This window comes from Hemibagrus wyckioides, linkage group LG03, assembly GCF_019097595.1.
Source record: "Hemibagrus wyckioides isolate EC202008001 linkage group LG03, SWU_Hwy_1.0, whole genome shotgun sequence".
NCBI lineage: Eukaryota > Metazoa > Chordata > Actinopteri > Siluriformes > Bagridae > Hemibagrus > Hemibagrus wyckioides.
The window spans coordinates 2,635,146-2,650,145 of record NC_080712.1 but is presented as its reverse complement, the minus strand read 5'-3'; the positions used below and the strand labels follow the sequence as shown (position 1 = coordinate 2,650,145).

Here is a 15,000-nt window from a genome sequence, read left to right as displayed (position 1 = left end):
AAGACAATAACGGCGTCTTACGAGACGAGCCCCGTGTCATTAATCTCTGAAACACATATGAGTGAGAGACAAAGAAAAGGAGAGCGAGAGAGATACGAACTTTACTGGACTTCTTCTTCTTCTCCTGACCCTTCTCATTTCCCTCCTCGTCCTCCTCTGGGCTGCCGTCTGACTCTTTATCTGAAACCCCTTCCATCGCCATCACCTGCACACACACACAGCACAATCATATTAAAGCTGCAGTCTGTAACATTTCTAGATCTGTATTAAATCACGGCATTTCAGGAAGACCATAAATAGTTAGATTGACCAGGCATAACATTATGACCACCTGCCTAATATCATGTTGGTCCCCCTTTTGCTGCCAAAACAGCCCTGACCTGTCCTGCACTGTGTATTCTGACCCCTTTCTATCAGAACCAGCAATAACCTCTTCAGCAGTCTGAGCAACAGTAGCTCGTCTGTTGGATCGGATCACACGGTCCAGCCTTCACGCCCCACGTGCATCAATGAGCCTTGACCACCCATGACCCTGTCTCCGGTTTTCAGGCCCTGAAATAGGCTCCACACCTTCCCAAAGAGTTCTGTTTGTCTAAACACTTTTAGACGTGCATCTGCAGGGATCTACTGTAATTACACTGAGCACTGAATGCTAACAAACACTAACAGAGCTAATACAGATGCTTGTATATTAAGTATCATTTATGTTCCACTATTAAAATGGCGGATCACGTGACAGAGATGTGATCTTTCATTTCTCACGATAATCTCTGAGGTAAAGGATTTGGTTTGTTTAACAGGACGAAGGAGAACAGGCCGTACCTTCTGTCCATTCAGCTCTACTGTAGGGTTGTTCTCGATTTCCCATAATCCCTCATTGAAGCCCTTCCTCTTGTTGGGTTTTCCGTATTTCTCTTTGTTGGGTAAATACGGGAAAATATCTTTAGGACCCAGGAACGCCCTGAAACCAGAACCGGTGAGGAACATCATCCCATATGATGGAGAGCAAAAGACAAGAAGAGGAAGAAAAATAAATAAGAAAGAAAAAAAATGAATAAGACAAAACAAACAAACAAATAAATAAATGTAAATACATAAATATAAATAAAAATACATAAATGTGAATTAATAAATGTGAATAAATAAATGTAACTAAGTAAATAAATGTAAATAAATGCAGCGTGTCAGGAGCGACTACAACATGTACACTGTTCATGACTTGAGTCTGAACATGACTCTCAGAAATGTTTAAAAACATGAAGACAGAATCTGTTGTGAATATTTCTGATATTAATCTGTAAACTAAAGGAGGAGTGTGTGAGTTTCTCTCCTGAACTGATGTGTAAATCAGATGACCTCATGCTGGGTCAGTGGGTTTGGGTTCTCCTTCCCTGTGATGAGTTAATCCTGTGAAGTGACATTCCTGATATTCCTAAGCACTTACGTTTCATGAGTTCCGAAGAAGAAGATGGGGAATTTAGCGTTGGGAGGCTTGACCGCTCCGTCCGGCACTTCATCAATCTGAAACCACATGAAGAATTCAATTATTATTAATTACATTAAACATGTTTCCATACAAGACACGCCTTTAAACTCAATCAATCAGGTCATCTCCTCACCCGAGCAGGCCAGTGAGGATAGCCCTTCATCTTAGCGAAGATCAGGTCTCCGGCTTTATAATCACGAGCCATGGTGAAGAACGCTGGAACACAAAACCCTGAAAGAGGTGAAAAAGGGTCATGTGATGTCACTGTGATGTCATCATTACAATAATGATAATGACAGTGACCAGTCTTACAGGAATAACACACTACAATAATGAGAATATCCTGACAGGACACTGAGAACAAACCCCTAACTTTGAGACTGATGGACAGACAGAAGGATGTACAGAAGAACAGATAGATAGACAGACAGACAGACAAAAGGACAGACAAACAGGCAGACAGAAGGATATACAGAAGAACAGACAGACAAATAGGCAATCAGACAGAAGGACAGACAGACAGACAGACAGAAGAACAGACAGACAACCAGGCAGAAGGACAGACAGACAAATAGGCAGACAGACAAACAGAAGGCTAGACAGACAGAACAGACAGAAGCACAGTCAGAACAAGTAATGTTAACCAGAACACAGCCTGTCTGTATGATGTCCGCGCGCGGTGCATGCTGGATATTTTATTTATTCCAGACTACATCTTTAATGTTTAAACCAGGTTTATTTTACAGCTCCACAGCGCCCCACAGTGGAACATCATGGAACTGAGTGCACTGCATTTCCAATCTGGGACAAAGTTTCATCATTTGTTTAAAAATAAATATTTAAACGCTACAGGAGTCACGAGACATCAAAACAACGGAGTTACTAAAGTCAGACAAGGCGTGGGGAAAAAGTAAGGTCACGTGCACTGAACATTGCATTACACATTTTACTACCAGTGCAGTTATTTTAACGAATGCATTTGCAAAAAGCAGGTATTTATATCCAGAATAAGTCACGTTAAATAATAAATATAATATTCCCAGACAGATGCGTGATCCATGCCAGATTCCCAGATGCTACACAGCGTTATTAAGTTCTAGAGCTGATTTATGCTTTTAAAGCACACAGACATTTCTATATTAATGTCATTGCACTAGGTTTAAAGAGATAAATGTTATAAAAATGAGATTATAATCAGAAATTTTACCTGCCTGTAATTTTTATCAGCACCGACTCAGGAAACAGAAACAGCACGCGCCTTCTCTCGTCCCGCGCAGCTCAGCATCCGACCGTACCAAAACGGGTTTAACTAAGGGGGGGACAAAGGACCTCATAATAATTATTTAAAGAATGATTTAAAGTTCATTCACGGCAAAACTTTATAGAGTGGTTTAAAAAATTCTTATTTAGATCAAATCTGATCATCAAACATAGATTTAACTGCAATAAAATATGTGATTGTTTCTCATTTTAAACGACGAGCTCCCCTATGGGACGATTTCAGTTGAGTAGGCGAATATAAACCCGGAAGTTTTTACGGTGTTAAATATTCACAAAATAATATTTTTTTGTGTTTAATTTTTTTCCATAGCAAATATTCTGTTTATTGACATATACATGAGATTAAAGTATGCAATATTTTAATGAAGAAATAAGCTAATAATGAATGACGTTAAACTTTCGAGAAGAACTATATGGCTCGATTCCAAATATCATCACACGCCCGATAACAGTGCACTACATAGGGTCCAAAAATGATCATTCCTACTCACTGTGAAGTGCACTTCAATTCCACTGTTTGATAGGTTTTGAAATTTAGCCATAATGACACCTCTACTAGCATCTCAGCGTGCAGTTTGTCTGAGGAGAGACGAACGCAGTTCAATAACACGCTATTGGCGCCCTCTGGTGGTCAATGTTACTCATTACACTCAAGTCAAGTCAAGAAGCTTTATTGTCATTTAATCAATAAAAATAAATTTAGAATTGAAAACAAATCCCAAATATTATATAATAGCTGATTATTAAATAATTGAAACTAGGAAACGAGCAAAAAACAAACAAACAAAACCAAGCAAGCAACCAACTAACCAAACAAACAAAAAACAAACAAACAAAACCAAGCAACCAAACAAACAAAACAAACAAACAGAACCAACAAACCAAGCAACCAAACAAACAAAACAAACAAACAGAACCAACAAACCAAGCAACCAAACAAACCAAACAAACAAACAGAACCAAGAAACCAAGCAACAAACCAACCAACCAAACAAAGAAACAAAACCAACCAACCAACAAACAAACAAAACCAACCAACCAACAAACAAACAAAACCAACCAACCAACAAACAAACAAAACCAACCAACAAACAAACAAAACCAACCAACCAAACAAAAAACAAGCAAAATTAAGCAACCAAACAAACAAATAAACCAAGAAATAATTAAATTTAATTGAAAGACATTCCAGAGTTCCACACACAGAACTGGAAATAAAATGTGAAATATTTTGTACAGAAACAGCTCTTTTTATGAGGAGTTGTTGAGTTATTGAGTTAAGAAGATTCAAGATTCAAGAATTCAAGAAGCTTTATTGTCATTTCAACCACATATAGCTGACGCAGTACAGAGTGAAATGAAACACCGTTTCTCCAGGACCTGGTGCTACAGAAACATACAACATAAAGATCAAACAGAAAAAACACCACAGAGCTAGGACAGAAGTTTGTCTTAGCCACGTAAAGTGCACAGTGTGCAGCTGGGTGCAAACAGAGCATAGACAAGACAGTGCAGAAAAGACAATAAATACAAGAAAAACAACACAAAAGAACACAGGACACTTAGCGCCGACAATGTGTAATGGAATGTAAGTGAAATGAAATAAAATAAAATGAAATGTAAAGATATTGTGCAAAAATACAACAGCAGCGGTTGAGGTAGTGCAAATAGAAATAAACATAAATATAACTATAGCAACAGATGACAGGTTGAGGTAGTGCAATAAGTAAGGAATAATATAAATTATGTGTGTGTGTGTGTGTATCCACACAGGTGAGAGAGAGAGTGTGTGTGTGTGTGTGAGAGAGAGAGAGTGTAGAACAGTTCAGTCCTGGGTGTTGAAGAACCTGATGGCTTGAGGAAGGAAACTGTTCAACAGTCTGGTTGTGAGGGCCCGAATGCTTCGGTACCTCTTTCCAGATGGCAGGAGGGTGAAGAGTGTGTGGGGTGTTTAAGAGTGTGTGTGAGGGGTGTGTGGGGTGTTTAAGAGTGTGTGTGAGGGGTGTGTGGGGTCATCCACAATGCTGTTAGCTTTGCGGATGCAGCGTGTGGTGTAAATGTCTGTGATAGAGGGAAGAGAGACTAGATATAGTTGATGCTCCTTCAGGAACCTGGTGCTACATAAAGACACAGAGCTCCAGACGAGACCAACAAGGGCTGAAAACCGAATTTATATAAAGTTTCTATTGAACTCCACATTCAGAACAGTGGTCAGTCTTACAGGAATAACACACTGCAGTAATGATAATACTCTAATGAACACTGACTGTGATGACCATCATCTGGACACTGAGAACAAACCCCTGAGTTTTAGACTGACAGACAGATAGACAGACAGAGGACAGGCAGAAGGACAGACAGACAAATAGGCAGACAGACAGAAGGACAGACAGACAGAAGGACAGACAGACAGACAGAAGGACAGACAGACAAATAGGCAGACAGACAGATAGACAGACAGAAGGGCAGACAGACAGATGGAGACACATATCATATACAAGTGTTCTAACATAAAAATTACAGTATCCACACACACACACACACACACACACACACACACACACACACACACACACACACACACACAGAGTTTCAGAAGAACTTCAAACTCCATAACCGCTATTTTAATGTAGACAAAAGCAACTGAAGGTGACCTGTGTGTGTGTGTGTGTGTGTGTGTGTACAGCTGGTCAGTGGTGTCGGCTGATGAGGATGAAGGACGGCGCGTGTCAGCGCCGCGCAGTCCCTCGTGAGGGGAATACGGTAGCCGCGCGCGCGCCGATGAGCCGGTAGAGCAGCAGCCGCGCGCAAGAACAGCAGCGGAGCGCGCGAGGACTTGAGGCGCGACCCCAGCTCGTTGGATCGGGGCCAGCACGGCGGGGGTTCACGCGCTGACCGAACACCGGGGGCTCGCGCTCACGCTGCTACCCTTCACCTCGCGCGCGGTCGTTTGCTGCTTCGGTCGCTGCTCCTCCTGCGCGCGCATACTCACTTCCTAACGCGTTTACATGCGCGAGCTTCGTATCTACCTGCCACACTCTGAGGGACAATGAGTAACACACACACACACACACACACACACACACACTTTTCTTTCTTTTTTTTTACAATTATAGTTTTAACTGTAATTAATGTTAATGTGTTTTTTCTTAGATAAACAGAGAGAGAGAGAGAGAGAGAGAGAGAGAACAGACAGAGATGGAGAGATAGAGAACAGACAGAGAGGGAAAGATAGAGAACAGACGGAGAGGGAAAGATAGAGAACAGACGGAGATGGAGGGAGAGAGAGAGAGAGAGAGAACAGACAGATAGGGAGACAGACACATTGTCAGATAGATAGATAGATGGGTAGGCACTCCACTCGTCTGTCTCTCCTCAGTCCGTCTCCTCTCCTCCATCCCTCTCCTCCTCTCCTGTCCTCTGTCCTAATTATCCATCCCTCTACAACCTTCTCCTCCGTCTCTCCCTCTCTGTGTCCCTCACTTCCATCCCACTCCTCCGTCCCTCACCTTCATCCCTCTCCTCCGTCCCTCTGAAGGACACTTTCTCTCTCTCTCTCTCTCTCTCTCTCTCTCTCTCTCTCTCTCTCTGAGCGATGGTGTCCTTGAGTGAGTGTTGGCATTGGCGTCTTGGCGTTGCCGTTGGCGATTGGCATGTTTCCCCCTCGTCTTTGGCACGGTGTCAGTGTGTCGGGGGTTTCAGTGCCACTGGAGGATGATGGAGTAGTTCCTCCTCACACTGCTCAGGTCAGCAGCTCCGCTGGGTTCCGCTCCCCGTCTTTAGAGGAGCCGTGGAGCTCTGGCTAACGCTGAAGCGGACAGATGGATGGAGACGTGTGGAAAGGTCATGTTCAGGTGGACGCGTTACATCAGAGTCATGACATTAATGAAGGCTTGTTTCTAAACTCTCTTCTAAAGAGACAGGACGTGGAACCAGGAGAAGTTCTGTAATTCATCAAGAACTTAAAGTTTCCACCTGAGATCAATAAAATACTCTTTTATTTTTATCTTAATCTTATTTTATTTTAATCTGTCCATTATAGTGCCCTATTTTAGTTAAAGAAAAACATTTTTGTCTTGCAAATTTATGTTAAGAAGATTTTTTTGGGCTGCAGATAAATTATTAATTTAAGACATGTTTATTATTTTTTCCATTAAAAACCTATGGGGGTGGGGGGCACAAACTTTTGCACCCATTAAAAATAGTGATTTGCATCTGCACTAACATCTGCACTTCAGTCTGTTATTAGGAAAGTAGCGACAGATTCGGGGGTCACTATAGGGTACGAGTGCACTACGTAGGGTACACACTACAAAGTGCACTAGAAGTCCGATAGGAACAGACAAAAAGGCACGTGTGCAATACGACATTTAACGGTTTGTGTATCAGTGTGTGTGTGTGTGTGTGTGTGTGTGTGTGTGTGTGTGTGTGATGACAGATGTTTCTGTCGTTGGTCCAGGAGTCACCACTGTACAGAAACCCTGCAGCTGCTCCTCCTCCATCGCTCCTCTCCAGCTCTCAGCAGGACGACAAGGTGCCCAGCGTGGGGAGTGACCGGCCGTGATGGAGACGCAAGGCTGAGGGTGAGGGAAGGTCTCTTTCTCTCTCTCTCTCTCTCTCTCTCTCTCTCTCTCTCGCTCTTTCTCCCTCTCTGTCTCACCCCGGCCGAGACGCAGATGTTTTCTCCTGCGGTCGGAGCCAAATTTCCTCAGCAACCTTCAGCTGCTTGGAGGTCAGGCCTTCAATAAGACGGGGGACACTTTCAGGATGCGAGCCCTTCAACTTTCCTACGACGACGTATTAATTACAGCGGGCAGACGCCGAGGCCGAGGGGTTGTACAGGAACATCGTGCCCCGCCGCTCCCAGTCTCACATTAGCCAAGGCGGTTGGCACGTCCCGCTCGCTCGTCTATAACAGACTTTTTTTGGGGGGGGTCGAGGAACAGCGTCCTGGGCCATGTGCAGATAGATGGACTGAAAACATACGCTACCTACTGAGACGATCTGCAGAGTTAGAAGATAAGACTCAAGAGATGAAATCTTTATTCATCACAAAGGAGATCGTTCTGCTAAATATACTGAGTAAATTAGGTAAAAATAAACACAAATATACACATATGCATCATAAAATATATAAATATACAGTAAAAATGGAAATATTCTTGAACTTTGAACTGTATATGTGCAAAAAAAACCCCAAAAACTCCTTCCTTCAGAAAAGGGAATGAACTGTTAGTGTAAATAAAGGAAGAAATTCAAAATAATTCCAGAAAAATTCCTTGAATTCCCAGAAAAAGTCTTATAATCCCAGTATGATTCCTTCAGAAAAAATCCTAGACCTAAATTATAAAAAGCATTTCGGAAAAAAAACTAAATGTTTTGTTTTAGAGCTGATTAGCTTTATTTTTTTGGGAAACTTCTTTACAGCTGGTTAAAGCTGTTACATGTCCATTTAGCATAACACCGCTAACACCGCGTCACCTCAGTAAGACTAGCGGTACAGAATGAATCAGAGTGACGCCTCCTTAATAAATGTTTAAAAGACAGAAAGTCTTTTCCAGAAGAGAGCTCTGTCTCACACTTCAGCACGTACACATCGACCGTTTTTTTCTCAGCGGGAAGCTCAGAGGATTAGCACAGTGCTAACGTTAGAGCAGAAGCTTAGTGGCCTTCCCTCAGATTTGGCGTGAGGACTGACGGAGACGAAAGCCAGCTGAAAGCAGGGGCTTAAGGACCGTAAGAGAACTTGAAAGCGGAGTTTGCTCTGTGAAGACGGGATGAAGATTCCGCTCTTATAGCGCCCAGGGAGTGCAGGAAACAGAACGTGGCCGGGAATTGAGACGTTAGTGCAGGGAAAAGGGACCGGAAGATCAAAGGAGACGCTGAGGTTCACTTTCGGGGTTGAGCTCCGCACTGGAAGAAGCAAAGGGGACTCATTAGGGCGGATCACTGAGAGTGGAAAAGCCAAATCAGCACATTAGACTCTGTGAAAGAGAGAGAGAGAGAGAGAGAGAGAGAGTGTGTTTGATTTTAAGCCTGTTATTCTGTCAAAATCATCCATTGAATTAAAAATAGAAGTTTTACGTTTTATTTCTTCAGTAAAATTGTGTAATAAATTGTTTTTTTGTAAACTTTAATAAAAGCTCAGATTAAAGTGTTTGTTTTGAGTACACTTGAATGTGAGACGTCTGCAGTAATGAGACACAACGCTGCTAACACATGAACATTTCAGACAGTTATGCTAATGAGATTAGCCCTTCTTGTTTGGATCATGTTTTGAGTTATTTCTGTTAGCAAATACGCTAGCTTCTTCATAGTCTACGCCATATACTGTATGTAGCACAGCAATGCTAATATGCTAGTTATCAGCATGGTGATTAGTTAGTTTGGTGATCTGTTAGCAATGTGATCAGTTAGCATGGTGATCAGAACCATAACAGTTAATAAACATAACAGTTAAATAATAAACTGATAATAAACATAACAATTAAATGACTTTTATTATCTAGATTCACTTTAGTGATTTGATTCATCTGAACCAGTTTAACCGAATCAAATTCCACAAGTTTGGATTCATTTGATTCTTTTGATTCAGAAAACGTGCAAATATTATCCGTATACATCACCGACTAGCGAGAGTCACGTTTGTGAGATTTATAAAAAGAATCAGGAATCAGTCTGAATGAAAGAAAATCTAATGATTCATTAAGTGAGTCGTGATGGATTTGAATCACTGATCAATAATCATTTAATGATGTTATGTTTATATTAAATCTCTCTCTCTCTTTTAATGTGAAGCCGTTTATACGTAACATAAAAAAGCTAACAGATTGCAGCAGTTGGAGGAATAATGAATCATTTGGGAATCACTGCTCCGAGGATCTGATGGATCATCTCACTGTAGAACCTTCAGAAATTTTAGAGACATTTATGAGCATGAAATGAGTCAGGGCTCGAGTTCACACCAACAATCTAGACACTTCTCTTTCTGTAGAAATAAATTTCACAGTGTGACATCGCTCTCTCTCTCTCTCTCTCTCTCTCTCACACTCTTTTTCCCTTACTCCCCCTCTCTTATTCCTCTCTCTTTCCCTTCTCTCTCTCTCTCTCTCTCTCTCTCTCTCTCTCTCTCTCTCCCTTACTCCTCTGTTTCTCTCTCTTTTTCCCTTACTCCTCTCTCTCTCTCTCTCTCTCTCTCTCTCTCCCTTACTCCTGTGTTTCTCTCTTTTTCCCTTACTCCTCTCTCTCTCTCTCTCTCTCTCTCTCTCTCTCACTCCTCTGTTTCTCTCTCTTTTTCCCTTACTCCTCTCTCTCTCTCTCTCTCTCTCTCTCTCTCTCTCTCCCTTACTCCTCTGTTTCTCTCTCTTTTTCCCTTACTCCCCCCCGCGCTCTCTCTCTCTCTCTCCCTTACTCCTCTGTTTCTCTCTCTTTTTCCCTTACTCCCCCCCCGCGCTCTCTCTCTCTCTCTCTCTTCTGTTTCTCTCACTTTCTCTACTTCTCATTGCTCTCTCTCTCTCACTGGGCTCCCCTACACCACACGCTCTTTCTCTCTCTCTCTCTCTCTCTCTCTCTCTCTCTCAATCTCTCTCTCTCTCTCTTTCTCTTTCTTTCTCTCAGTCGCGGGTTGAAATCAAATGAGAGTTTTCTCTTTTCTTTTTTCCCTCCCAGAAATCAGAGCTGAATAATATATCAAAGTGTGTTCCACACAGAGACATGGCTAATTACACCTTCTGCAGCTTGATCTCTCGCTCCGTGTCATGTTGGACTCCTCAGAGGAGTGTGTGGGGTAATTGGAATGTTACAAAAAAATTATTTCAAATTCTTTTTCCAAAGAACTTACTGGTGAAGTCGTTACACGCAATTCTGAAGTCCACAGCAGCTGAAGTCGAGGTGTTTCAGGCTGCTGTCCTTGATGTATGACCAGTCATAAGCTGATAACCCAGAAACTCTTAGTCTGGACACACACACACACACACACACTCTACCTGTTAGGTATTTTTATCTAATCCAGCTGCACTTTATTTGTGACTCTTTTCCCCGCCATGTCCTCTGTGTGCTGCGCTTCGGGGCGCCACGTGCCCGAGCCATTCATCACGAAGACGGGCAGAACCCGGGCCTCGCTGACCGCCTACAAATGTTTCAGTGCTAATGAAACAGGCCACACACTCCACACACACACAGGCTCTGCTGCAGCTCAGGGACGTAACTACACCCCAGAGGGAGGAAGAGTGGAGCAAGAACACCAGCGACGCTCCAGATCCGGCAAATCTCGTTAGCTTTTTACTTCCTCAACAGTCTTATTCACTTCACTGTGAATTTAAATAAATTTAAATAAATACGTGCTGTTATTATCCATCAGTGCTCTGCAGTCTGATTGGTCAGAGGGTTGAGCTGTATCGTTATAGTTTCTATAGTAACTGCTAAACTATAGAAAGTGTCAACGTGTATGGAGATGTGTTTTATTCTGTGTAATGTGTGGAAGGAGTCTCCAGTTTCAGCGTGTGGAACAGGCAGAGGTGAAGCTGGAACTTTAAAACTTCAGGAGTTCTTAACTGTTTTATACTAAAGGGACAATCGCCACGGGAGATGTGTGTGTTTTAGTGATGTATGGAATCCATATTGTTGTATATTTCTAGAAGTGTAACGTGCAGTTTCTGAAAGAAATCACAGATGCTGAAAGAAGTTTCTTAGGATAATGTGGAGGATAATACTTCAGCATCTGTGTTAAAGTGTGTGTGTGTGTGTGTGTGTGTGTGGACACGGCAGGGTCCTGGCGCTGGACACAGAGAGACAGAGAAAGAGAGAGAGAGAGAGGTCGTGTGCCAGGTTGTGACGGAGGGAGCGAGGGATGGAGGGAATAGGAGGAGATGGAGAGGAAGACAGGAAGAGGAATGGGCTGTCAGCGAGAGATGAGTAACGAGCAGCATCCTCAGCCGCAGACGACCCGCCGCGGGCCGGCCTGGTAACCACGTCGGCCGGCCAACCTCAGGTCAAGGGTCACCGAGACACCGGAGAGGGACAGCACCAGGAAACGGCGGGATCTGCCACTTAGCTGATGCTACATCAGCGCCGGAGGCGCTTACACGGGTCAGGAGTCGGTGTGGCCGTTTCAGAGCGCCGTGATTGTGTAACCATTTATCATAAGAACATTATCACGATACTGAACACTGACCTGAAGCTCATCTTCTGCTGCCTTCTGATGATCTACAAACTCTAACACATCTCTGATCATCCTAACAGTGTAAACGTGAACATTAGCCGCGAGCCCGACTGCACGTCTCGGACTGCTACACATCTGTGGTCACCTTCAGTGAGGAAAGTTCCTGGTGTTCAGAGTCGAGCTACGCAGCTGCTTCAGTGGACTTCCTGAGCTCCTCATTCAGAGTTTCTGAAAAAAAAACACCAATCAAGTTACTGAAAAGGTTCCTGTGTTCCTCTGGTGGAAGCGTGCCTAAGGTTCTAACCCAGTGAAAAACTAGTTCCTGCGCTAAGTTCCTGAGGAGCCCATTTGGATAGAAATGTTTTTGAACTTTATGAGAAGTTTTTGACTTCTTTGCTTAAAGGTCTTGAGACAGTTCCTGGGTTTCTGAGTTCTCTGCTGGAGGAGAACCTGAATGTATTGAGTTCTCAGTTTCCAGTATTTGGGAAGTTCCTTTGGATGAAGATGTGCTTCAGGTATCTGAGTTAGTTAAATGTTCCTGGGTTTCTAACAAAGCTCTTGAAATCATTGAAAAATTATTATTGAGTCATGAAACAAAGTTCTTGAGTCACATGAAAAACTTCTTCTGGAGCTATTGAAAAAGTTCCTTGGTTCCTGAAAGAGTTCCTGTGCTGCTGCTGCACCTGCTGTCTGGATTTGAACTTTTCTTTATAAACCTAAACAGCATCTTATTAGATTAAAAAACTGAAAAACAAACAAACAAACAAACAAACAAATAAATAAAACTGTCACTGGTGACTTGTTTAGAGATTAAATTCTGAGTAAAAGTCAAATTTGTGATGAGATTTGTGAGCTTGTTGTGTTGTCTTCATGTGTTAATATATTCATATGATTTTATTATTAATTTGTTTATAATGTAAATGTTTGTTAAAAAGCCAGAAAAGCTTTGCAGCCTGTTTGTGTACAGGAAGGCAGTGTTTCCGTCTCCATGCTGCTGCTGCTCTCAGATTAACATTTCTGTGCTAATTACACTTTCATCCTCTAAAACACAGGAAATGAAATACAGGACATGGCCACGCCTTAATAATTGATGCTGCTGCGTTAGAGGGAATGAGATTAAGAGCAATTAAGACGTCTGGAGGCATTATTTATTTTAGCTATATGAAAGGACATGAGAATGGCATTCGTCAGCAAATGAAGCATAATGCGTGTTAAAAAGCGTGTTAACTTGCAGCCTGCTTCATGTGTGTGTGTGTGTGTGTGTGTGCATGCATTATTCATTCAGCGCTAATTCGTCTCACTGCATCACAGAAATGAACGTCACGTTGTTTTGTGGCTTTGAGCGCTGTGTGTTTTGTCAGCAGTCTTTAATATTCATTTATACTCTGATCTTCACCTCCTTCTGCTGTCGTTTTTATCGCTCCGCTCTTCGCCACAGACTTGTGCTCTTTTTGTGAATTTAAATATTTTATAACAGGAGCCTCCCTGAGCTTCATTAACCAACTTACATTAGCATAACTTTTGCTGATGCTGACTGATACACAGACCACGCCCACTTTACTGATGCTGACTGACGCACAGGCCACACCCACTTTGGTGATGGTAAATGACACACAGGCCACACCTACTTTAGTAATGCTGTGTGAATCATGGGCCACGCCTACTTTATTGATGCTAACTGACTCAGAGGCCACGCCTACTTTAGTGATACTGACTGACACACAGGCCACGCCCACTTTAGTGATGCTGACTGACCTATAGGCCATACCGACTTCAGTGATGCTGACTGATACAGAGGCCATGCCCACTTTAGTGATGCTGACTAACACACAGAGGCCTCGCCTACTTTAGTGATGCTGACTTATACAGAGGCCACACCCACTTTAGTGATGCCCACTGACATACAGGCCATACCGACTTCAGGGATGGTGACTGATGGTCATGCCTACTTTAATGATGCTGACTAATACAGAGGCCTTGCCTACTTTGGTGATGCTGACTGACACACAGGCCACACCTACTTTAGTGATGCTTATTGACTCAATGGCCACGCCTACACAAACACTGACAGTTCACATATCTTGATGTATTTTTAAAATGTTTGCTGAAGAAATGTGTGTGTGTGTGTGTGTGTGAGACTTTCGAGGACACACACTTCTTTCTCCATGACCTGTAGCCGCTTCTGGCAGAAGACAGTGTTTTAATAACACAACCCAGGGGCATGATACGGCATCTCCCATGGTAACTGTGCCGTGCTGTGACCTTTGACCCCCTGACACACACACATACACACACACACACACACTAATGAGCAGGTAGAGGCCCAGCGGCTCAGTGCAGCTGCTCTTGGCCAATGACATTCGTCCTCATCAGCATCTGAGTGTGCAGAAACACACACACACACACACACACACTGAAATCCCTAGCTTTCTCCAGCTACATAAACACACACTAATAAATGCACTTACTATCTTGAGCACACACTCAACATGCCCCTGGTCTCTCTTTCAGTCACACACACACACACACACTACACATTAATATACACAATATATATAACACAATCTGCCTGAACTTAAAATTATGAACACACACTGTATATGACATGCGCCAAAAGTATTGGCACCCCAAACATATATGAATGAACAATGTAATTAATTAAAAATGACCACAATTACTCTGACAGTGTTAAGTTTTATTTTCACTCACACTTTCTTTCAAAATAATTTTTGAAGGAGCATTACCAAATTATCGGCACCCTCATTAGCCCTGTTTCCTGCACAGAACACAGAGTCACTTCCTGTCAGATCTACACACACGTCATAACGTATTCATGATGGTGTGTCACCTACTGCCCCACTCGCTCTCCTGAAATGAAACACAGGTGGAATTTATACACACACCTTCTGACAAGCTCACATGTCACACTAAATTCAATACATTTATAGAAATAATAATAATAATAATAATAATAAAGCATTCAAAAGCAGTATTTTCTCCATTCTTTTAATTATATTATTACACTTTAAATTCTTTTGAAAGGTGCCAATAATTTTGGAGTGTATTGCCCTTA

General features: G+C 42.5%; 1 protein-coding gene across 4 annotated transcripts in view; it reads right to left on the bottom strand.

Moving 5' to 3' along the window:
* Positions 1-3,381, bottom strand: part of psip1a (PC4 and SFRS1 interacting protein 1a) — a 21,144-nt gene extending 17,763 nt beyond the window's left edge. For 2 of the 4 annotated variants that reach the window (XM_058386784.1, XM_058386787.1), the window contains exons 1-6: positions 3,259-3,380; positions 2,698-2,795; positions 1,620-1,717; positions 1,445-1,521; positions 823-961; positions 101-205 (exon numbers count right to left, since the gene is read on the bottom strand). In XM_058386784.1, the coding sequence (XP_058242767.1) occupies positions 101-205; positions 823-961; positions 1,445-1,521; positions 1,620-1,691 (393 nt within the window). In that variant the 5' untranslated portion in view covers positions 1,692-1,717; positions 2,698-2,795; positions 3,259-3,380. Of the gene's footprint in view, positions 1-100; positions 206-822; positions 962-1,444; positions 1,522-1,619; positions 1,718-2,693; positions 2,796-3,258 lie in introns of all 4 variants that reach the window. The other 2 variants (XM_058386785.1, XM_058386786.1) reach the window with 2 other exon arrangements.
* Between the last annotated feature and the right edge of the window lie 11,619 nt (positions 3,382-15,000).